This window comes from Sphaerodactylus townsendi, linkage group LG09 (genome assembly GCF_021028975.2).
Source record: "Sphaerodactylus townsendi isolate TG3544 linkage group LG09, MPM_Stown_v2.3, whole genome shotgun sequence".
Classification (NCBI taxonomy): Eukaryota; Metazoa; Chordata; class Lepidosauria; order Squamata; family Sphaerodactylidae; genus Sphaerodactylus; species Sphaerodactylus townsendi.
This window is the reverse complement of record NC_059433.1, coordinates 77,195,267-77,219,156: the sequence shown is the minus strand read 5'-3', so window position 1 is coordinate 77,219,156 and position 23,890 is coordinate 77,195,267. Positions and strand designations below refer to the sequence as shown.

At 45.7% G+C, this 23,890-nt stretch overlaps 1 protein-coding gene across 2 annotated transcripts in view; it reads left to right on the top strand.

The window, feature by feature from the left end:
* Positions 1-1,601: 1,601 nt before the first annotated feature.
* Positions 1,602-23,890, top strand: part of COLEC10 (collectin subfamily member 10) — a 32,906-nt gene continuing 10,617 nt past the window's right edge. The window contains exons 1-3 of one of the 2 annotated variants that reach the window (XM_048507993.1): positions 1,602-1,867; positions 13,645-13,716; positions 23,063-23,134. In XM_048507993.1, the coding sequence (XP_048363950.1) occupies positions 1,732-1,867; positions 13,645-13,716; positions 23,063-23,134 (280 nt within the window). In that variant the 5' untranslated portion in view covers positions 1,602-1,731. The remainder of the gene's footprint in view (positions 1,868-13,644; positions 13,717-23,062; positions 23,135-23,890) is intronic. The other variant, XM_048507992.1, reaches the window with a different exon arrangement.

Sequence of the window (23,890 nt, the reverse complement as noted above, 5' to 3'; positions counted from 1 at the left end):
TTGTAAGCCCCTTTGAGTCTCCTACAGGAGAGAAAGGGGGGATATAAATCCAAACTCTTCTTCTTCTTCTTCTTTGGGAAGAAGGTGCCAACTGGACCTAAATTGGGTGGTTTAAATATAAAATATGAACGTTGCGAGCAGCACCAAACATTCTGGATACGGCCCTGCCTCAGGAGATAGTCGCATTTGCCCCCAAATCTTTCCCAAGCTAAACTCTCTCCCCTCACAAATGTAAACAGTTAACATCATGACAGGAAGATCTATGTCCAATTTTCTCAAGGCAACATGCTCTCCAGAAGGAATTACATAAATATTTATGAAAATGAATCAGGAAATATTTTCCCAGGGCTGCTTTCTCCGCAGTCATAAATGTTAGCCTCTATTTCAAACCAGAAGCTAATGGCTTGTCTTCCGTGTTGGCTGGATTCTGCCACAGGGGCAGGCTGCCTTTTAACAAAAGTCACTGTGAGATATTTACAGTTCACATCCCTATTTGAGGCTGGAAGCCATCTCCTTCCTTGAAGGTATTAACTAGCTCTTGGGATTTAACTTCCACACCGGAAACAATTTGCATCACATTTTTCACAATTCGCTTCATAGCGGTTGCATCCTAATATCAGGCTATCGTACCTTGATCACATGAGAAGAAAACAGTTACTGGAAATGACAATAACTCTAGGAAAAATTGAAGGCAGTGGGAGAAGGGAAAGGACATTTATGAACTTGTGGTCTGCCCTGCAGTGAGCCTACATTCACTCTGAGCCAGGCTCTTGGTTAAACACACATTTCCCCCCTCCCAAATTCACTGTGCTGCAGATCAGAGAAGCTCCGCAGCTTCCAAAATCTCCAAAAGTGTGACTTTTCCTCAACTTGCTTTGGCTTTGCTCCCCTTCCTGCCTTCCCCCACTTCCTCCCCCCCCAGTAACACTTCCTATCACCCTTTGGGACCTTGGGCTAGTTACAATTCTCTCAGAACTCTCTCAGCCCTACCTACCTCTTGAGGGGAGGGGAAGGGAAAGGAGTTTGTAAACCACTTTGAGTCTTCTTAAAGATAGAGAAAAGTGGGGTATAACAACCAACTCTTCTTCTTCTTAGTATTAGAAATATGGCCATAGCATGTACCTTCCAGCCACACTTTGGAACAGGTCCCTTGTAGAAAAAATACTCTATGACTTCTTGAATTATTGTCTGTGCTTTCTATGGCGGTTTCCGCATGGACCAAAAACAGTGGTGTGAAAACAGTATAAAATGGTTTTAAAAGGTGTAAAAGGGTTTACACCATTTTAACACCGTTTTCACACCACGGTTTTTGGTCCATGCGGAATTTGCCAAAGTTATTCCTTTTTTTCCTGGGTAGGTGCAATACACATAAAAGATCAGCTGTCGCCTTCATTTGAGATTCTGACAGGCTGACAGAGACCAGAGCTAGATTTCTGCATTCGCTATCTCCCCACAGACCAGCACACTTGAAAATTTCACAGCCAAGAGACAAACTTTTCTTAAACAACTGCCACTGCTGCGTAAATAGACCACACAATGTATGACGGGTCCCGACCTCCCCAATACACAAACGCACAATTAGGCCCTCGACAGCCTTCCCTTCGTTGAGCTCTAATGGAGCAGGATCTTCAGCTAGGTCATTCTCCAGACTTATATGGGAAATCTTATTTTAGCAATTATTAAGCCTGGAAAAACGAAGGGCATTTCCTGTGGAGCTGCAGGGCCGGCAGCATGAAGACGCAACTGTGGAAACACCAAACCTTCCTCCTGCTCTTCCTTTTCCAAGTTCAGGTTTCGGATTTAGACGACAGCAGCCGGCCTGCCACGGACATCTGCGCAACCCACACGATTTTATCTGGACCCAAAGGTGGGTAGCCTGCAAAGTAAATGCCTTTGCCATAGCTGCAGACATAAAGGTACAACTCAGGATAAATATCTGTGATGTATTATTTTTCCCAACTGCTTTTTTGGCCAGCAGGGGAGAGAGCTAGAGAGCTGGCAGTCTTACAATCGGCCTCTACAGTTCCTAACAGCAGACTTATTTTGCAGACATTAGAAGGCAAGTCCTCATTACGTCGCAGCTTCCCTGCCTGTTTTCTATATATCAAGGCTCTATTGAATGTATAAGTGCAGGGATTTCCCCTCCCCCCTTTCCATGGGTAGCTGGCAACCCTAAAGGACACAAGGAGCCCGGTTTTCCTTTCCCAGGCCAGGAATGATTTCATTCAGCGATGAATAATTCAGACAGCAATTGCATGAATTATGACAGGTCATCAACACCTTTTGCAGCTTCAGCATTTCACCTCAGTGGTTGTAGCAATCACGGAGAAACAGGAAGAGCATGACAACAGGGCAGAAGAAGGGTCTGGGTGTCAAACATGCAGCCCACGGGCCTGCAAGGTAGGCCTGTGAGGTCGCTGAGGCAACCCACCCTTGCTCACGATCTGGTCTGGAAAGCCTGATGCAGGTTTCTCAGTCCAGGCGCCCATTTCTCTGCTCTTGATCTGTTCTGGTTAGCCATCCCCCTGTGCCCATCTGGGCTGGCAAACCTACTGCAGACTGAGTGAAGGCAGCTGCCACCCCCCCTCCCCCAAAGTGCCCACTACCTCCATCAGTGCTGATCTGGACTGGCACTAAGCAGCAGTGGCGTAAGGGCTAAGAGCAGCGGCTAAGAGCAAGTGCACTCTGATCTGGAGGAACCGGGTTTGATTCCCAGCTCTGCCGCTTGAGTTGTGGAGGCTTATCCGAGGAATTCAGATTAGCCTGTGCACTCCCACACACACCAGCTGGGTGACCTTGGGCTAGTCACAGTTCTTCGGAGCTCTCTCAGCCCCACCCACCTCACAGGGTGTTTGTTGTGAGGGGGGAAGGGCAAGGAGATTGTAAACCCCTTTGAGTCTCCTACAGGATGAGAAAGGGGGGATATAAATCCAAACTCTCTTCTTCTTCTATATTGGCTTTTTTAATGATTTGTTATGTGGTTGTGAGCCACTCTGAGCCTGACCTTTCTTGGGGGAGGGTGAGATAAAAATTGAATAAAATAAGAAATAAAATAAATAATAATTGGGATTGGCTTTTCTATAACAAAAAGGCAGCATGCTAGAGGGCTGTGCTAGCAGTTAGGACTCCTGGGGCCAAACCTCTGGTCAGTTCTGAAGTTCACTTTGTGACCCTCATATTAATCATCATCTCTGTAACCTAGCTACCTCACAAGGTTGTTGTATAGCTAACATGCTACCACTGGCTTTCTAGCAGTTGGATACATAATAAGCTCTTCTACATAATTTTTGCATCAGTCAATGCATCAAGCTAATACTTATGCTTTGCCTCAGTTCCACTATCTGGTTTCTGGTTGGTTCCATGTTTCCATAGTCTACACCCTATTGCACTATTTATTGGATGCCCCATCCTGTTGACTATATTGACCCACTCTGTGTAATCCAACTTGAGTCCCAGTTGGAAGGCATACTACCATGGTGGTGAACCTTTGGCAGTCCAGATGTTATGGACTACAATTCCCATCAGCCCCTGCCAGTATGGCCAATTGGCCATGCTGAAGAATGACAGGAGAGTGAATCCTAACATCCATGGACTTCTCAAGAACCGCCTACTAACTTCTATAATATAAATGCAGTGTTGATATTGAAGGCTTTCTCCCTATAGGGCTCCAGAAATTCCAGGCATTGAATGTGTTGACCTGGTGTGGAACACTGAGGAGACTCTGGCCATCTTGTCTGTGTACCGTTCACCTAATGCACTGGCAGATATTGCTGAAGGTGGTGGGGGGCTGGGTTTTGAGTTCCCCAAGCTATTAGTCCCCAGCCAAGTTTTGGACCTGGTGTCAACTGTGGTGGCAGAGGTAGGTTCCACACATCAGGTTCCACACATCAATTTTGGGGGGCCACATCAATTTTGGGTGGCAGAGGTAGGATCCGATTACCAAGGTTAAGGGGTGACATGATAGCCATGTTTAAATGTCTGAAGGGATATCATGTTGCAGATGGAACAAGCTTGTTTTCTGCTGCTCCAGAGACCAGGACAAGGAGCAATGGGTTCAAGGTACAGGAAAAAGAGATTTCACCTGAACTTTAGGAAGAACTTCCTGACAATAAGGGCTGTTCGACAGTGGAATACACTGCCTTAAAGAGTGGTGGAATCTCCTTCTTTTGAAGATGGCCATATGTCAGGAGTGCTGTGATAGTGTATTCCTGCATGGCAGGTGGTTGGACTCAATGGCCCTTGAAGTCTCTTCCATCTCTGTGATTCTATGATTCAATACCAAAATTCAGGTGTCCTAAAAACCCACTTGAACATGTCACTCCCTCCTGAGGGCAGCACCGACCATCAAGAGCCCAGGCATGTTCCTTGATGCCTCCCTGACAATGGAGGCACAGGCGGCTCACACAACTCACACAGCATTTTATCAGGTGAGACACTTGGCACCCTGCCCATCTGTATGAGCCTGTGATGTTGTTCTGGCCCCTCATTAGCTTTACGTGCCAGATGACAAACGGCTTGCTGACTTCTCCAGCCAGCTTTCTCCCAGGCTTCCAAAGAAATAATCTCCTTTGTAGGAGTTTCCCCCTCCAGACAAAATAAAACAAGGCAAAAAATCTCCCGGCTACAAGATGATGAGAAAGTCCAATAGCCTTTTTATTCAGGGACCAAGGAAGTCTCCTTAGGTAATCAAGAGAGACTGGATAATAGCTTCAAGGAGCCAAACCTCTGAGCATATTTTAGAAAAGAAGATCCCAAACCTTGATGTCCTCCTCACTTATCTGATCTCCCTAGCCCACAGCGGGTGCTTGTTATATCAGCCATTAATCACCCTCAGGTGTTTGCATTCTAGGAGATAACCTCCTTTCCTGCAGGCAACACCCCAACTGGTAGTGCTTGAGGCTGCCATGCAACTCCTACATACACCATCCCAAACCAATTTAGCTGTGGTGGTTCACACAGCGGTCACCTCTAGACATGATTACGGCAACTTGCTCTGCACAGGGATACCCTTGGGATTGCTCAGGAAACTCCATCTAGTCCAGAATGCAGCAACAAGAATCATTACTGGGACTTTGTGGTGGGCAGAGGTGGGATCCAGCAGGTTCTCACAGGTTCCCAAGAGTAGGTTACTAATTATTTGTGTGTGCTGAGAGGGGGTTACTAATTGGTGATTTTGCCACGTGATTTTTGCCTTAGTTACGCCCCTCCTCTCAGCAGTAGCGCGCAGAACTTGAAGCAGTCTAGCAGGAGGTGCACCGGCGTGTGTGGCAGCCTGCGTGCATTTGTTTCCCGCCCAAAAACCGGCGCAGTGGCTACGTCCTTGCCACAGCCCTGCCCAGGAATGCCCCGCCCCCAGAATGCCCGGCCACGCCCCCATCATGCCCCACCCAGCCCCATTGGCACTACGCCACAGTTTGAATCCCACCACCATGGGAACCTGTTACTAAAATTTTTGGATCCCAGCACTGGTGGTGGGCACATATGGAACTGGTCCTCCACCAGCTACACTGGCTCCCGGTGGAGTACCAGATCGTTCACCAAATACAAAGCTCTAAAAGGTCTAGGACCAGCATACCCGCAGAACCGTCTTTCCCACTATGTCCTCCTAAGACCATTGCCATCAGCAAATGAAAATCTGTGTTTGGTCCCTGGCCTGAAAGATGTCCAGCTGGCCTCAAACAGGCCTGACTTTTTCAGCCCTGGCCCTAACCTGGTGAAACGCTCTGCCCAGTGAGACCCACCAGGGCCCTGTGGGATTTGATGCAGTTCTGCAGGGCCTGTAAGACAGAGCTGTTCCACCACGCATACAGTTGAGGCAGCTACAGTTAACAACCTGGTCTTACCTTTCCACTGGGGTCACCGTCTTCCTTTAGCGCTGTGGTTCCCAAACTTATTTGGCCTACCGCCCCCTTTCCAGAAAAAATATTACTTAGCACCCCCTGGAAATTAATTTTTTTAAATTTTTTTAATAGCAATTAAACAGAAAGATATATGTATTCATGTTTCTACCTGCGGCCATCACCGCCCCCCTGGATCGCTGCAGCACCCACCAGGGGGCGGTGGCGCCCACTTTGGGAATCATTGCTTTAGCGACTGACAGTATTTTACCACCATCTTATTGTTCGAACTGTGTTTTATTTTGTATTTATTCCTCATCCTGATATAACATTTTATAGTAAGATTATGCATTTGGAAGCCGACCCAAGCCTGCAGGGAGAGGGGTGACATATACCTTGAATAAACAAACAAACAAATAACGTAAATAAATAATAGCCTTCTGCCTTATATAGCTCAGTATTCTCTGCTCTGCAGGGACTTTAAATGCAAAATGGTTTTTCCAAGCATTCTGACAGAAAATTGTAAGGTTCAAACTTGAGGCATTCTGAACGCGAAACATGCATCGACTGAGCTGTCAGTCCTCTCAGTAGCCACAAATCTCGTTTGTCACGTACGAATTTCCCTTTTCCTTCATTTTTCTAGCCTCAGCTTTCTCCTAGTTCTAATTGCATTTGACGGTTACCAAATCTTTCCTAACAGTGTTTGTGTGAAGTGGTGGCAAGTTGTAGTCAACTTAATGGCAACCCAGTGCATAGGTGTCAAACTCGCGCCGCTCCAGATGTTATGGACTACAGTTCCCATCATGCATGCCAGCATGATGCTGGCAGGGGATGATGGGAATTGTAGTCCATAACATCTGGAGGGCTGCGAGTTTGACACCTGTGCAGTAGGGTTTTAAAGGCAAGTGGCTATCAGAGGTGGTTTTGCCATTGCCTGCCTCTACAGAACGACTTGGGAACTTCTTGGTGGTCTGCCATCCAAATACTAATCAGTGCTGACCCGGCTTATTTTATTTTTTTTAATTTTATTTTTCGATTTATAGCCCTTCCTCCCCCGCAGGACTCAGGGCGGCGGACAACAACAATATAAAACAGTATCAAACAGTCACAGTAAACCTTTATTAGGCATAAAAGTAGAAAGCATCAACAATCATAAAAAAACATCAATTGGCATAAAACCAATAACAATAGATAGCAACATCCCACCACCCTTTCTGCATCCACAGGAGGCCACTAGCGATGGAATTAATTCAGTTCAAACCCCACTGGCCAGATGTAAAAGCCCGACGGAATAGCTCTGTCTTGCAGGCCCTGTGTAAACAATTTAAGTCCTGCAGGGCCCTGATCTCCCTGGGTAGCCTATTCCACCAGGTAGGGGCCAGGGCCATAAAGGTCTGGCCCTCATAGTAACCAGTCAGTTGTGTTTAGGGCTAGGGACGACCGGCATGGACCTTGGGGGGCAATATGGGGAGATGCTTAGCTTCTGAGATCCGATGAAATCAAACTAGCCTGGGCCATCCGGAGCTGGGGTTTTCCAGTAGCAGCAACCACGTATTTTTTTCCCCACAGCTGATGGGACAGCATATTTTACATGTGAATGTCCCTGCAACTTTCTATCAAATGGGATAATTTCCCATAAAACGAAATACTTTAAAAAAGTACACATGAACATTGTATGCACTGTACAATTTCAGTTTTAGGCTCTTGGGCTTGTCTTTTGCCTATGTTACCACAAACCATCATGCATTTGTGCCAATTAACGGGCACTCTTTGATTGAGGCTGTACACTGACCGGACAGCCGACCGGATCTCATCTGAATCGCCCCCAAATTCCATGTCTTCAGCCAGAAGTTATAGCTGTGATAAAGAAGTCAGAGGCTGGAATTATACTGCTTGGATTACACAAGCCCGGTTTGATGATCTCAGTGGCCCGTGGTGGCTTTAAAAGTCAATTCTTGATAGCAGCACATATAAATCTGTGCCTAATAAAAGGGGATTGACAGTAAGCTATGGTTGCTAATAGACATTCAAGTCTGCCCCCTGGTGTTTGCAAGCAATTCCTGTGGCGTGGATCTTAAATAGTAGGCGACTTTGTGCCTACAGAAACAAAGCAGACATCAAGACTTCCCTTTGTTTAATATGAAGCTATTCAGATAAAACATTGTTCATTTTTTTTAATAGGAAAGCATGAAACAGTTCGTTGCTCAAGTCTGGTGGTTCCTTTGCCTATTAACTGCACACCTTCCAACATTTTGTGGATGGAAACAAAGATGTGTTTGTGAAATTGCTTTTTTTTTCATAACGAGGGTCATTCCTTTGTGGTGCTCCCCGCACGCATACACACTCACAGTGATACACTTCTGATGGTTCTTTTTCAAGTGCTGTGAGCTACGTATTTTTGTTTTCCAGTGGCTGCCCAGCGGCTGCTTAAAGATTCAAACAGAGTTATGCTAAAGATGCAGCAATAAAATATCATTGTCCTGCAATACAGTATTAATAACTCAAAAAATACTTTAACCATAGTGGATATGAAACATCAGGACGTGCTTGTACATGCTGGAAGTCCTGCAGGGCAAGAGGAAAACAGAGGCCAATGTTTTTCCTGTAGTTAGCAGTGTTTCACCACTAGGTGGCAACGTGATTAGGTAGTAGCTCAGGGGTAGAGGATCTGCTTTGCATGCAGATGGTACTAGAGTCACTTCCCAGCATCCTCAGTTACAAAGCTTGGCTAGTAAGTAATATGAAAAACCTCCACCTGATATTCAAGACAGCTGCTGACCTTGATGAACCAATGGTTTGACTCAGTATAAGGCAACTTCAAGTGTTCATGTAATGGCCACTAGCTTACCGTGTTTCCCAGAAAATACGACAGTGTCTTATATTAATTTTTGCTCCCAAAGATGCACTATGTCTTATTTTCAGGGGATGTCTTATTTTTCTGTGTTCTGTTCATCGGACATGCTTCCAAACAAAAACTTGGCTATGTCTTACTTTCGGGGGATGCCTTATATTTCGCACTTCAGCAAAACCTCTACTACGTCTTATATTCAGGGAAACAGGGTAGCTAGCTTTAAATAGGGATTAGTCAGACTCATGTTGATGACCTCTATCTTCAAAAACACTTAGGATGGCACACAAGGGTCTTCAGCCTCCATTATTCAAGTGTGGAGTAGTGGTTAAAGAGCTAATCTGGAGAACAGGGTTTGACTTCCCACTCTACATGAGCATCAGATTCTAATTTGGTGAACCAGATTTGTTTCCCCACTCCCCCACATGAAACCTGCTGGGTGACCTTGGGTGACCTCTCAGCTCCACTTACCTCACAAGATGCCTTTTAAGGGAAGGGGAAGGGAAAGTAATTGTAAAGTAATTTGAGACTCTGTACGGTAGAGAAAAGTGGGATATAAAAACCAACTCTTCTTCTGTATTGTCGAAGGCTTTCACTGCCAGAATAACTGGGGTGCTGTGCGGTTTCCGGGCTGTATGGCCATGTTCTAGCAGCATTCTCTCCTGACGTTTCGCCTGCATCTGTGGCTGGCGAAACGTCAGAGAAATGATCCTCTGAAGATGCCAGCCACAGATGCAGGCGAAACATCAGGAGAGAATGCTGCTAGAACACGGCCATTGCAGCCCGGAAACCACACAGCCCTCCAACTCTTCTTCTTCTTTCAGTCCAAGCTACCTCAACAGAGTTATGAGGGAAATAATGGGATGCAGATACCATGCATCTAGAATTCTCTCTCCCATCAAGGTGTCTGTTGTGGGGAGAGGAAGGGAAAAGAGATTGTAAGTTGGGGTGCTTTAAGGAGAGAATGCTGCTAGAACACGGCCATACAGCCCGGAAACCACACATCACCCCAGTGATTCCGGCCGTGAAAGCCTTCGACAATAAACAGATTGTAAGTTGCCTCGAGTCTCCTTACAGGACAGAAAGGGAAGGTATAAATCCAAATTCTTTGAACTCTTCTACTTCAGTTTATTCTAAAATAGTCCTGAGAGGTAAGCTAGATTGAGGGTTGAATGACTGGCCCAAGGGCACCCAGCAAGCTTTCTGGCTAGGCAGGGGTTTGAACCAGGGTGGGGTGTCTCCCCAGTCTGCAACCCAAGCCACTATACCACACCGGCTCCCATAGACAGAAAACTTCTGCAATGTATCTGCAAGTCCTTAGGGATGCCACAAGATTCATTGTCATTTTTGCTACGCAAGATGCTCCCAGCCACCAGTCTGGATTGCAGCTGTGTTGTTGTTTTCGACAGTATCCAAGTGGCAACTCCCTGTACCCTCGATGAACCTTCTCGAGGCCGTAGGGAGGTGCAGCTTTGCAGACATATTGAAGTAATTGCCCAGTGGGCTCCCCGCGTCATCGAGCCCAAAAGGGAACGTAAAGTGCTAGCTCCAAGCTGCTGGGATGCTTCCCCGGCAGTTCAAAAGGGGTCTGAGTTGGGTTTTGCACACTGCGTGGAACGAGAGGCCGTTGGAAAGGGGCGAATGGGAGTTCTCTCTGTTCGCAATGTGGTGTGTTTCAAAAGTTCCCCTTTCATTATTCTGACAAGAGTCAATTATAAACTTCTCAACAGCCGTCGGGGCTTCAGAGTCCTGCTTCTTGTGGTCACCGGTGCCGCTCTCCTTCTTCCAGACCTAATAATTGTGCTTCTGTCATTCTCTTTTTTGGAAAAAAATGTCTAGTTCAGTCTGACACACAGTTTGCCCACAGTCTGAGTTCTCTGCTGGAAATGCCCGAAGGCCTCACCACTAAAGGCTAACCTAGCTATTCTTCCGGGCATCTTAGGAATCATTCCTTCTTCTGCAGAGTTTGCCTGACCTTATGTGTGTGTGTTTGTTTGCTGCTAATCAGGATCCTGTGCCAAGTGAACACAAATCCTGGAGCATAAGTAAATTAGGCCAGTTTGCATAATCTCCCTTATTTTTCACCACTGATTTTGTATTTGCTAGGTATGGGAAGGGGAAGAAGAAGAAGGAGGAGGAGGAGGAGGAGGAGGAGGAGGAGAGGGAGGAGGAGGAGGAGGAGGAGGAGGAGGAGGAGTTTGGATTTATATCCCCCCCTTCTCTCCTGCAGGAGACTCAAAGGGGCCTACAATCTCCTTGCCCTTCCCCCCTCACAACAAACACCCTGTGAGGTAAGTGGGGCTGAGAGAGCTCCGAGAAGCTGTGACTAGCCCAAGGTCACCCAGCTGGCGTGTGTGGGAGTGTACAGGCTAATCTGAATTCCCCAGATAAGCCTCCACAGCTCAGGCGGCAGAGCAGGGAATCAAACCCAGTTCCTCCAGATTAGATACACGAGCTCTTAACCTCCTATGCCACTGCTGCTCCTACGCCACTGAAGAGATGAACTGCAATGATTCTGTACTGTCGAAGGCTTTCACAGCCAGATTCAACTGGTTGTGGTGGGTTTCCCAGGCTGTGTGGCTGTCAAGATCCTCTTGACCAGACAACAAGACACTTGTGGAATCACAAAGGTTTCTCTATTGCAGGCATAAGTCGAATCAAGTACAGTATCAAAGTCAGCTCTGCCAGACGGGCAGAGCTGTGAATCATATAAGCAAAACTTCTCACTCCCCCTCCCATCCAGATAGCGGGCAACAGAGTGAAAGTAGGTTTGGGAAAGTAGCCTTCACCAGAGAGGCTGGAACCAGGGAAGCAGATAAAACACCTGGGTTTTTGGCAGGCGGCGAGCTAGCAAGCAGAGAAATTCACACAGAGCAAAACCCACAAAATCCAGGCCTGACAGTGGCCGTGGTCTGGTAGATCTTGTTCCAATGTTTTGCCTGCATCTGTGCCTGGAAGATGCCTCTGAAGATGCCAGCCACAGATGCAGGCGAAACGTTAGGAACAAGATCTACCAGACCACAGCCACACAGCCTGGAAAGCCCACCACAACCTGCAATGATTCTGTCCACTACTGAAAATTCTATTCCATTGTTCCTTTAGTTTTTGATACTTCACCACACATTATCAGGTTTTGAAAATATCATAAGGAAACCTTGCATGATAAAGCTACGGAAGTGCTGAAAATAATTTAGTTTAGGAGTCAGAGGCAAAAAAAACTTCTGTGCAGAAGTGGCTGCACCTCACTCGCTTTTGAGCAAACCTTCACAACTAAGTGCGAACATTCGGCTAAAACTGAATAGAAAAACCCCTGAAAATTACCTTATCGGTGTTTTTCGGACAGTTTTTCACCCCCCAAAAGTCAGTGGTTAAAAGGAATCTGAAAATTCGATTCTGAATCATGCCGAAAAAAATGATTATGATTCGGGCTGCTTCAGACCCACTGCCAGTGTTCGACCCACCACCAGTGCTTGGAGGCGGCCCGCAGGTGTAGAGTTGAATGCTGTGTTTTCAAACCTGCTCCCCAAAGGTTTATACTAGGAATGGGTGTGGGCGGGGAGCAGAGGGTTGAACATTTCTGAGACTATTAAACCTGAACCTGAAAGATACCAAATAAAAAAACTGTGCCCTTGTGGCATAGGAGGTTAAGAGCTCGTATATCTAATCTGGAGGAACTGGGTTTGATTCTCCGCTCTGCCGCCTGAGCTGTGGAGGCTTATCTGGGGAATTCAGATTAGCCTGTACACTCCCACACACGCCAGCTGGGTGACCTTGGGCTAGTCACAGCTTCTCAGAGCTCTCTCAGCCCCACCTACCTCACAGGGTGTTTGTTGTGAGGGGGGAAGGGCAAGGAGATTGTAGGCCCCTTTGAGTCTCCTGCAGGAGAGAAAGGGGGGATATAAATCCAAACTCTTCTTCTTCTTCTTCTTAAAGAAGAATTCATAACCACAATATAAAAACAATCCCCCCCCCCCGCAAAGAATAGAAAACAAGAATGAACCATAGCTTAATCACAGTTCCAGATATAGACAGGGTGATCTCAGAGGCAAAACTACCAGGGGGCAGGCGTGTGTGCGTTGCACCAGGCACTCACCTGGGGGACCCCGGAAAATTGCCCTTGCCCCGCCGCAGCACCACCCCCCAGCGGCGCCCCCCACTTATCTTAGTGAAACAGTGCGGGCTGGAGAAGCGGCCCGTTCCCTTCAAGCTGAAAACGGCCTGGTGGGAACTACACTTCCCAGGAGACCTTGCGAGCCCTAAGGTCTCATGGGAAATGTAGTTCCCACCAGGCCATTTTCAGCCTGAAGGGAACAGACTGCTTCTCCAGCCTGCACTGTTTCACTAAGGTAAGTGGGGTGTGTTGGGGGTGTGTGTGTTGGGGGCCAGGGCACCATGGAAGGGAGGCAGAAAACACAGAGTGGCCACTGGGCGCAGTATGACCCAGCTATGGCTCTGGGCAATCTCTTTTTGATCACTTCATAATAAAGGACTCACAGCAATAAGTATTTGGGCTGCGGAAACTTTCTAGGTCGTTAATCAACTTGTCAATTATCAGTAATATTAAGCTTCAGTTATACGAATATGTTTTCCTGTGTTGGCTATTTGTGGATCTCTTGCTCTGAATGCTGATGTTGTTTGGCTCTTTAATTATAAAAGGCTGTTGACATCTAACCGATATCATTCCCAGGATAATTTCTGGCATAATAGGATGCCTGTCAGCTTGGGAAAGCAACTGTAATTTTAGCCACAAGAGGGCAGCAAGAGCCAAAGGTTGGTACCTCTTTTAGACTGAGAACCTTCAGGATATTTTTCCACAGACAAAATCAGCCATTTATCTTTCTGTGAGGCTGTGATTCCCCAATACTTTCCAACTTTAAAAACCAGACCAGAGAACTATTGCCTAAATGTATTGCTCTAATCAATATGTGACATGGCTACTTTTTGCATTTGTTTTTAAAGGAGATGAAGGCAAAAAAGGAGATTCAGGAGAAATGGGAAGACAAGGAAAAGTCGGGCCAACGGGAACTAAAGGTCAGGATACACACTGCTTTTTGTGGTGCAAACTCATTGGGCAACCCCTCACCCCTTCCAGTGGGGGTTCTGTTGCTTAACTGTCTCACTTTTCGGTGCATAAAAATTTCCAGGAGATACAACACCAGCAAAGATGTCCTTTGCCTTCATTTTGGAAGAAAATAAACAACCGGATGTTTCTTCATTTAGATGTTTATACCCTCTTTTCTACCCAATCCAGCTTAAGCATTATTGTCATCTCCATCTGTTTTGCACTCTCACCCTAAACTACCTTACAAGGTTGTTGTAATAAAATGGAAGAGAGGAGAATAGTGTAAGCTGCTATGGGTTCTAACTGGGGAGAAAGGCAGGGTATAAATGAAGGAAAATAAAATAAATAGATGTGTTAATTAAAGTGTTGCAAAAGAGTGGCGCACATGGAAGAGCACAGCTGTTGAAAGGCCTCTTTCACCCACATTTGTACAGTGTATAGCGTGCCACAGAGAGAAACGTATCTTACCATATCTTAGGGGTAGAAAATGTTGACAGAGAGAAATTTTTCTCTCTTTCTCACAATACTGGAACCAGGGGGCATACATTGAAAATGCCAGGGGGAAGAATTAGGACTAATAAAAGGAAAAGGAATAGGACTAATAAAAGGACTAATAGGACTAATAAAAGGAAAAGGACTAATAAAAGGAAACACTTCTTCACACAATGTGTGATTGGTGTTTGGAATATGCTGCCACAGGAGGTGGTGATGGCCACTAACCTGGATAGCTTTAAAAAGGGCTTGGACAGATTTATGGAGGAGAAGTCGATCTATGGCTACCAATCTTGATCCTCCTTGATCTGAGATTGCAAATGCCTTAGCAGACCAGGTGCTCAGGAGGAGCAGCAGCAGAAGGCCATTGCTTTCACATCCTGCATGTGAGCTCCCAAAGGCACCTGGTGGGTCACTGCGAGTAGCAGAGTGCTGGACTAGATGGACTCTGGTCTGATCCAGCAGGCTAGTTCTTACGTTCTTATGTTCTTACCATGACATGCCTGGTGTAGAGGTTAAGAGCAGGTGCACTCTAATTGGAAGAACCGGGTTTGATTCCCCGGTCTGCCACTTGAGCTATGGAGGCTTATCTGATGAACTAATTAGCTTGTGCATTCCAAAACACGGGTGACCTTGGGCTAATCACAGTTCTTTGGAGCTCTCTCAGCTCCCCCCACCTCACAGGGTGTTTGTTGTACGGGAGGAAGGGAAAGGAGTTTGTAAGCCCCTTTGAGTCTCCTTACAGGAGAGACTCTTCTTCTTCTAAAGATTCCTGCAACAAATGCAGGAGAAACATTAAGAGCTAAAACCACCAGACCACAGCCCCACAGACCAGAAAACCCACAACAGCAACATGATTCTGGCTGCGCAAGCCTTTGACAACACAGCCTCTTAAAAGTTCAGCAAACTTTATGACTGGTTCCAAACACAAATGTTCAGACCAGCAGTGGATTTGAAGGCAAAATTTTGCCACAAAGACCATTTGTACTGTCGTACGTGCGTACCAATAATGGCTGTACAAATTCTGTCCACGCATCTACAGCGGCCTGAATGCCTTAAGCTTTAGATCAATGAGATTTGATGGCAAAATGCATTTGTGACCACAGCAACGGTCAAAAAGCTCCAATGTGACATTGCTTCATAGTACAAAGAGGGGAAAGGTTGAAGCGGCTGAGGGACGCAACGGGTCAATTGCTGCGGGCATTTATTGGAGAAGCATGGTAAAGATGGAAAACCCGATACAATTAGAACTGCTCAGTTTGGCCAGTTTGCAGCATTCAGTGAACCCAAAGCAAGAGGACAGGAGTTTGTCCCCAGTGTTATGAAATTATTAGGGTCATAGCCAGAAATGAATGACCAAAGACAAGGGGTCACTGATGAAAATGGCGTCCTTGAATCTAGGTCTACCCCTTCCTTCAGGATGACATAGAATGCTTACCATGTGCTGCTGTGGTGCTAAAGTTAAAACGTCAAATTACAGCTCCACAGACCTAGATTCCAATTGCCACTCAGCCATAGATCTTCCTGGGTGAGTCTGGGTCAGCCAGCCAGCCTCTCTGTCTCTCTCTCTCAGTGCCTAACCTAGGTTGTTCTGAGGACACAGTGGCAGAATCACATAGATTGCCCCAAGCTCCAGCCCTTTCCACAAAAAGAATGTTTCTGAAACATTTTTCATCCCTCCCTTTACAACGATTTCCACACTCATCCCCTCCAAACGATTCCTGGCTGCCGTTTTGTGATTTCTGCCTTTTATGTGGCGTAGTGGCTAAGAGCAATGGCTAAGAGCAGGTGCACTCTGATCTGGAGGAACCGGGTTTGATTCCCAGCTCTGCCGCCTGAGCTGTGGAGGCTTATCTGGGGAATTCAGATTAGCCTGTACACTCCCACACACGCCAGCTGGGTGACCTTGGGCTAGTCACAGCTTTTCGGAGCTCTCTCAGCCCCACCTACCTCACAGGGTGTTTGTTGTGAGGGGGGAAGGGCAAGGAGATTGTCAGCCCCTTTGAGTCTCCTGCAGAAGAGAAAGGGGGGATATAAATCCAAACTCTTCTTCTTCTTCTTCTATTTTGAGTTTGTCGTGGAATCTCTGCTTCATTGCTTCACGGCAGGGGGCTGTAATTCTCTATGCGCTCCACGCTCTCTCCTTTGAAAATTAGCCTCCCCAAACTGAACAAACTCTGTTCAAATGCTCCAAAAATGCTCCAAAAGCAGGTGAGGGGCAAGGAGTGGGCTCACAAAATGGCACCTATGAGGAAGTGCAGGGAAATCAGAGGCATGGGAAACGTCTTAAAGGGAGCTCACAGGCAAATGAAGCTGTTTTGAGAACGTTTCAACTAAAGAATTGTGTCAAAAGGGCATTCATTTGAGGCTGCAGGTAAAACGTTTTGGGGTAAAAACAGTGTGGAACTCCATGGAAGGAAAGCTTTATTTCTTGCCTCAAAACGTTTTAAAGTTTCTGTGTGGAAAGAGCCTTTGTGGAGAAAGGGCAGATAAAATTTAGACAGAAAGACATGTCTTGTTGGGACAGGACACTACATCAAATTGGTAGATGCCGTTTCATTCTCGAAGAGATGTGATCGTTCAGCCGCTATTAGAAGGGGCCACAATGTGAAGATCAGTTCCGAGGAGTCGTTCAAACAGTAAAGTGGTCAAGGAACAGAATCTTGGATATTCAGATTAAGGAGTGGAGTTATTTAGACAGGAAGAAGAAGAAGAAGAAGAAGAAGAAGAAGAAGAAGAAGAAGAAGAAGAAGAAGAAGAAGAAGAAGAAGAAGAAGAAGAAGAAGAAGAAGAAGAAGAAGAAGAAGAAGAAGAAGAAGAAGAGTTTGGATTTATATCCCCCTTTCTCTCCTGCAGGAGACAAAAAGGGGTTTACAATCTCCTTGCCCTCCTTGCCCAATACCCTGTGAGGTAGGTGGGGCTGAGAGAGCTCCGAGAAGCTGTGACTAGCCCAAGGTCACCCAGCTGGTGTGTGTGGGAGTGTACAGTCTAATCTGAATTCCCCAGATAAGCCTCCACAGCTCAGGCGGGAGAGCTGGGAATCAAACCCAGTTCCTCCAGATTAGATACACAAGCTCTTAACCTCCTACGCCACTGCTGCTCCTAGAATAGACTTTCTGGTTCTTCTCCCTTCTTCTCATGGACCCAGTTCACATGGCGTGTGTTTGATGCGTCCAGTCTTCTCAACGCTGGCCTAGTATCACCTTTACTGATGTGCATTAATTTAAATGATGATGCATGGACTAGTTCTGAAACAGACGGAGAGTATAAAAAGCACAGCCCACCTGCAAAAGACATGGAGTTAAATGAGGGCAAATCCGTACCTTTAATTTCAGATAGCCACTAAACGATTCAGCACCACTGCTCAGAATCTTTTTTTTTACTTGAATATCCAAGTTCAACCCCGGAATAGAGGATAAAACAGGCTTCAAATGGACCAAAAGCAAAATTTGACCTGAAGTCAAAGCTGAAGCAAACAGAATTATTCCCCCTCAAGCAAAACAGTGGAAGAGTTTTGAGGGGAAAGACTTTGTGTAGGAACTGTGACATTTCTTGGTGGGAGATTGTTAGAAGTAGAAAAGCAGCGCCACCAGGATTGGACAGAAATTTGATGAGGAGAAAAAAGAGAAAGAATTGAGTGGCAGAAACTTTCAAAAAGATATCATTAAAGATGGATATATGGTGCGGAGGGGGTGGTTATGTGGATATGGTGGACGCTGTTGATTTAAATTCTGTGAAACGTTTAGATTGTAATGTCTTCTTGCTAGCTTTGGTCGTCTTGGTCTAGACTGGGTCATGGTCTATGGTGAGAAAGGTGGAATAAAAATGTTTTAATACACAACTAAATAAATAGGCCCAAGCTTCTCAGAGTTGCCAGGTCCGAGGGTGGGGAATACCTGGAGATTTTGGGCATGGAACTTGCGGAGGGAGGTTTGAGGAGGTGAGGAACTTCAATGAGATAAAATGCCGAACAGTCTACCTTCCAAAGTGGCTATTTCCTCCAGAAGAACTCATTTCTGTCACCTGGAGATCAGTTGAAATAGCGGGAGAGTTCCAGCCACCACCTGGAGGTTGGCAGGCCTATTCTTAGCATTTTTCCAAGCTTGGCCCAGAATAGGTTAGCTGTCCTTGACAAGAGTGGTCAGTGTGTCTCTGTGGCCCTTTCCGCACGGGCCAATTAAACTGGGATAACACCAGTAAAAAAACCAGGTTGGGGGGGAACTTCACACAGATCCCGATCCTAACGTGGATCCACTCCGCATTTTAGCCCCCAACCTGGGTTTTTTGAGAATCACGTTACGTGCGACTCTTTTGTTTTAACGCGTTTGCAGCCATGGTCGCGCGAATGGCGGCGGCTGTGAGCTGTGTTAAAACAAAAGAATTACACATAACGTGATTCTCGAAAACCCTTTCCCTGGCTCACATCTGCAGAGCCACACAGGGGAAACGGGCCGTATCATGCGCTTCACAGGCAGGCGGTGGGGGGGGGGAGGCAGGAAGGGGAGGGGAAAAAGGGGACAGACTGCCATGCGAGGGGGCTGGAGCAAGGGAGGGGTTCATATAACCTGCCTCTCCCCCACTTTTATTGGCCCGTGTGGAAACCATAACAGTGAGCCCATTTTACACAGCAAAACCTTCATTAGGCATAAGTTAAAATCTCTACAAACAATAATTCTGTACACAAGTACAAAAATAGTCTAATATCCAGGTTATAATAAAATATTATATATACAAAACATTGAATATATGATATATTGTTTAGCGTCAGACAATTAAAATCCATTTACATTAGGGAACGGCCAGTGAGCCCATTTAAGGAAAGGCTGGATGGTAATGTTTTAAATAAATAGAATTAAATAAACAATTCAAACAAGCAAATGTTTTTAAATAAATTGTTTTAAATAAACTTCCTTTAAAAAAAATTCCTTACTTTTGCTTAATTGGTTCATAAAGGAGATTTCAGATTAACTCTGCCACATTCTCATATCTGAATTATTCTCCCAAAAGCTGCTAAAAAGAGAGAAGGAAAAGGGAAAAGGATGCCTCGGGGCACCCCATTTGGGAGTTTCAGTTAGACAAACAAACTTTGAAATTTCAGGCTGTTTCTTCTCCAGCAACTGGGCCCCGGATCATCTGCTCCCAGCCTTCGTGGTATCACCCCCACCCCAATGGCAGCAAATCAAAGACCGTGGCTCTTCAAAGGGAATCCCATCTGTTTGATTAGGCTGTCAAAGCAGATGTGAAGCGAACCCTGAGGCTGGGAACAGGAAACTGAATCTTTACAACTTGAGCTACACGGACAGCCCGATCCGGACCGCAGGGAGAAAACACTTGTGAGACGCAAAGAGCTTTTTTCACAGTGTGCCCTCCCCCCCCCCAAGTAGTTTCTTCTTCTTCTTCTTCTTCTTCTTCTTCTTCTTCTTCTTCTTCTTCTTCTTCCTCTTCCTCTTCTTCTTCTTCCTCTTCCTCTTCCTCCTCCTCTTCTTCTTCTTCTTCTTCTTCTTCTTCACAGCACTCCTTTGTTTTGTATGACAACCAAGCATACAACACCCGAAGCCTCTTCCATCGCTACCTCAGAGACACTCTCTGCCTGATGAATTTCTGCCTGCCAGCCTCAATTAAAGAAACAGCAGGCTTCCTGGGTAGAAAAAAGTGCTAAGCCTGCTCAGCAATATCCAATTAGTTATTTGACCTCTTCAGGTCCTCACAAGTTCTAACCAGCGCAGAGAGCCATCTTTCATTACCAGTATGTTCTCCATTGCACTCCAAGCCCAGGAGTCATGTCTTCTTATTATACTGCGCACACACGGTATGATGTGGCCAGCAGATAAGGCTGGCAGTTCTGGGTTGGGAAATTTGTGGAGATTTGGGGGCAGAGTCTAGAGGGGCATGGTTTGGGGGAAAGGTGCAACGCCATGCAGCCGACCCTCAAAAAGCAGTCATTTTCCCCAGCTGAACTGATCTCTGTAGTCTGAAGATTGGTTGTATTTCCAGTAGATCCCCAGGACCCACCTGGTGGTTGGCAGCCCGGTGCACACAGACCCATTTTTGAAACCCCACTGTCCTTTTCTTGTGTTTTTTTGTGTGTTCTGAGCTCTTGTGTGTTCTGAGCAGCAGTGGCGTAGGAGGTTGACAGCAGGTGTACTCTATTCTGGAGGAACCGGGTTTGATTCCCCGCTCTGCCGCCTGAGCTGTGGAGGCTTATCTGGGGAATTCAGATGAGCCTGTACACTCCCACACACGCCAGCTGGGTGACCTTGGGCTAGTCACAGTTCTTCGGAGTTCTCTCAGCCCCACCCACCTCACAGAGTGTTTGTTGTGAGGGGGGAAGGAAAGGAGTTTGTAAGCCCCATTGAGTCTCCTGCAGGAGAGAAAGGGGGGATATAAATCCAAACTCCTCCTCCTCCTCCTCCTCCTCCTCTTCTTCTTCTTCTTCTTCTTCTTCTTCTTCTTCTTCTTCTTCTTCTTCTTCTTCTTCTTCTTCTTCTTCCTGATGCTGAAAATGATGCCTTCTTTGCAAGGAGATTGTGGAAATTTGGGGTAGATGGGTAAATTAGGACTCTGACCCAGTGGCGTAGTGCCAAGGGAGCAGGGGGTGCACGACGCACCGGGCGCGTGCCGATGCGGGGGTGTGGTGGGGTGGTGGTGTTCCAGGGAATGGGCATGGTAGGGGCGCAGGCCGCATGCATGTCACGGGCGCAGTTTCCCCTTGCTCCGACCCTTCCCTGACCAGGATGCAGGGTTGCCAGTTCCAAACTGGGAATACCTGAAGATTTTGGAAGTAGAGCCTGGAGTGGTGGAGTTTGGGGACCTCAGTCAGGTATAACGCCATAAAGTCTACCTTCCAAAGTTGCTGTTTTCTGCAGTTGCACCAATTTCTATTGCCTGGAGATTAGTTGTAACTGTGGGAGATCTTCAGTCTCCACCTGGACTGAGGTATTAACATTCATTTCTCCTCAGAGCAGTTTGACAAAGAGGGCTAGGGCTTGGGCCATTTTGATAGCATTGCCACCCTATTCAAGTTTGAGCGGTTGGTTTGTCTTTTTTAAAGCCAATGAAGAATTATATAATATTTCAGTCATGGCCGACCTTAGAGTCTAGGGTGCCACCAAGCTGCCTGACATCTATCACATATGATGATTAAAACATTTCAGAATGCAAGGGAAAACAGTTTAGTCAAGTGGTTAATAGCAATGTGTGAATGCTAACCTGGAAGTGATTCATTTTTGGAACTATATCACTCCCTGTGACCCACAATCCGAACAACTATTTCCTTGGAGTACACCCTATTTTGTATAGAATAATCCTCTACACTCAACCACTCAAAGTTCCCCTTAAATTACTTTTCCCTTCCAGTTCTTCACACCCAGAAAGCCCTCACTGAACACCTGTGTGGTGCCACCTGTCTCTGTTCCTTCAGATCCCTTCTTTAAAACCCTTGTCCTCCATTAAGCTCCCCATGAAATGAAAGCTAAGTTCATTGATTGGATTGCTTCATTGGATATTGTTCATTGGATATTGATTGCTTTCTATAAGTGATCACTATGGCTCTCCCCCACACTCTCAATACACTATTCTATTTTCTTTTACCCTCTTAAAATGAGAACTAAACTATAGGCTGCTAATTTTTCTGTGCTTAATTATTGTTGGCCTTTCTTGTAGAGGTGGTCTCAGGTATAAGATGTAAACAGGGTAACGGTACAGGACTGTCTGTTGTGGGTTTGCCAGGCTGTGTGGCTGTGGTCTGGTAGTTTTTTCTCCTAATGTTTTGCCCACATCTATGGCTGGCATCTTCAGAGGCATTTAATGGTAAGATGCGTTTCTCAGTTAGCATCAGGTACACTGCAGAGGCGTAGCTCCAAGGGGCCAGGGGTGCGCGCGATGCACTGGGCGCGCCCCCCTAGGGAGATGTGGTAAGGGCGTGGTGGGGCATTCCAGGGCGGGGGCCGAGGACGCACAGGTGCCCCAGGTGCTTTCCCCCCTCGCTACGCCTCTGGTACACTGTGAACAAACTCTACCTTTCCCTGGCTCTATCCCCAAACCTCCAGGAATTTCCCAACCCAGAGTTGGCAGCCCTAGCACATGCAGAAGGGCCTCAATGCTAGGCAGGCATGTGGTCTTTTAAGCAGGTTCCCATATAATTTACCAGTAACTGTTACTCTCTACCCTTCCCGCCCCCATGATGATGTTGGAATTTACAGCCTTGCTTGCATGCAGCAGCACCGATCTCTATGAGCATTGTAAAGGTGACAGTTGGAAACAGTTGCTTGCTGACTCTTGCTGAGGAAACATGTTATGTGCTCTGTTAACCAAAAGCCTCTGACTGAAATGTTTAATATTGCAGACTATGCTTGAAATTGTAACCAAACGATGAACTGTGAACGTATCTGTATATAAGTGCTACTTTTTAAAAATGTATATAGTCTGTTTCTCTCTCAGTTTAAGTAAAGCTCTGTTATGTTTAATGAAAAAAAAAGGCTGGTCTTTAGCTAGATGACTATTCATATCATAAAGTAGCGCACAAAGCTACATTCTGCTCATTTGCTAACAGGTTCATATAGAAATATACCTGTTGGCCTTCAGATGAAGCATGTTTGGGTTACTGAATCTTGGCTGTCCATTTCTTTCTTGAGACAAGAAACTACGGCATTAGGTGTTTTGATGTATCTCAAGTAAATAGCTTACGGACGCTCTGGAGCCTATTTTAATATGCCTAATAACGGTTGTTGTATTGTAACTGTAAATAGCTTACGGAAGTATTGCTATATATAGTGGTCTTCTGGGATAGAACCAAACATGCATTCTTTTGGGTTGATTTTCCAGGAAGCAAAGGAGTTGTCGGAGAAACTGGTGATCACGGACCGATGGGTAAAATTGGACCAATTGGCAAAAAGGGTAAGTTTTCTTTTAATCTTTGGTCACATCAGTTGCCTTTTGGATGTATTGTAAGGCGCCAAACTGAACATGGAATATCTGCTGTTTATAAGAAAACAAATGGCTGTTATTTCTAATGCAAAAAGTATTGGGATTTTAAAAGTTGATGTTTTAGGATATTTTCCATACACTTTATTGAGGAATGCATCCATGGTTAATGTAAAACTGAAAGCAGAAAAGAATAATTTTCACATATAGAATAAGAAGTATGGAGGATACACCAGGAATCAAAGATAAGCAACTTCTTTAAAATGTTTTGAATTCACAGAGGCTTCTGTATGACATCTATCAAAGATCTGACCACAAGAACATACTCACTTATATTTTATAATGCTGATATATCATCTGACCACTAGGTGGAAACGAAGCATGCACAGAACCGCAAAATGAAACTTCCATTTATTCATGCTTGATTCATATTTGTTTAGAGGACTACATTCTCCACAAATGTATTACCTGTACTCTTTTAAATATTCCAAGTGGTTTTAAAATGGTAAAATCAAAACTAGAATCATAACAACGATGTCACATTTTAAATCTATGTGCACATTTTAATCTATATAATGCTAGTGCCATAAATGCTTGTGAGGTACATACACTGTTAGGTACATACATACATTAATGTCCTCCATGCTCCAATATTCCCTTTTAAAATCAGCTTTAAAAACTTGCAAATACTCTTTGACCAAGTGAAAAATAAAATGGGTGTGTACCACA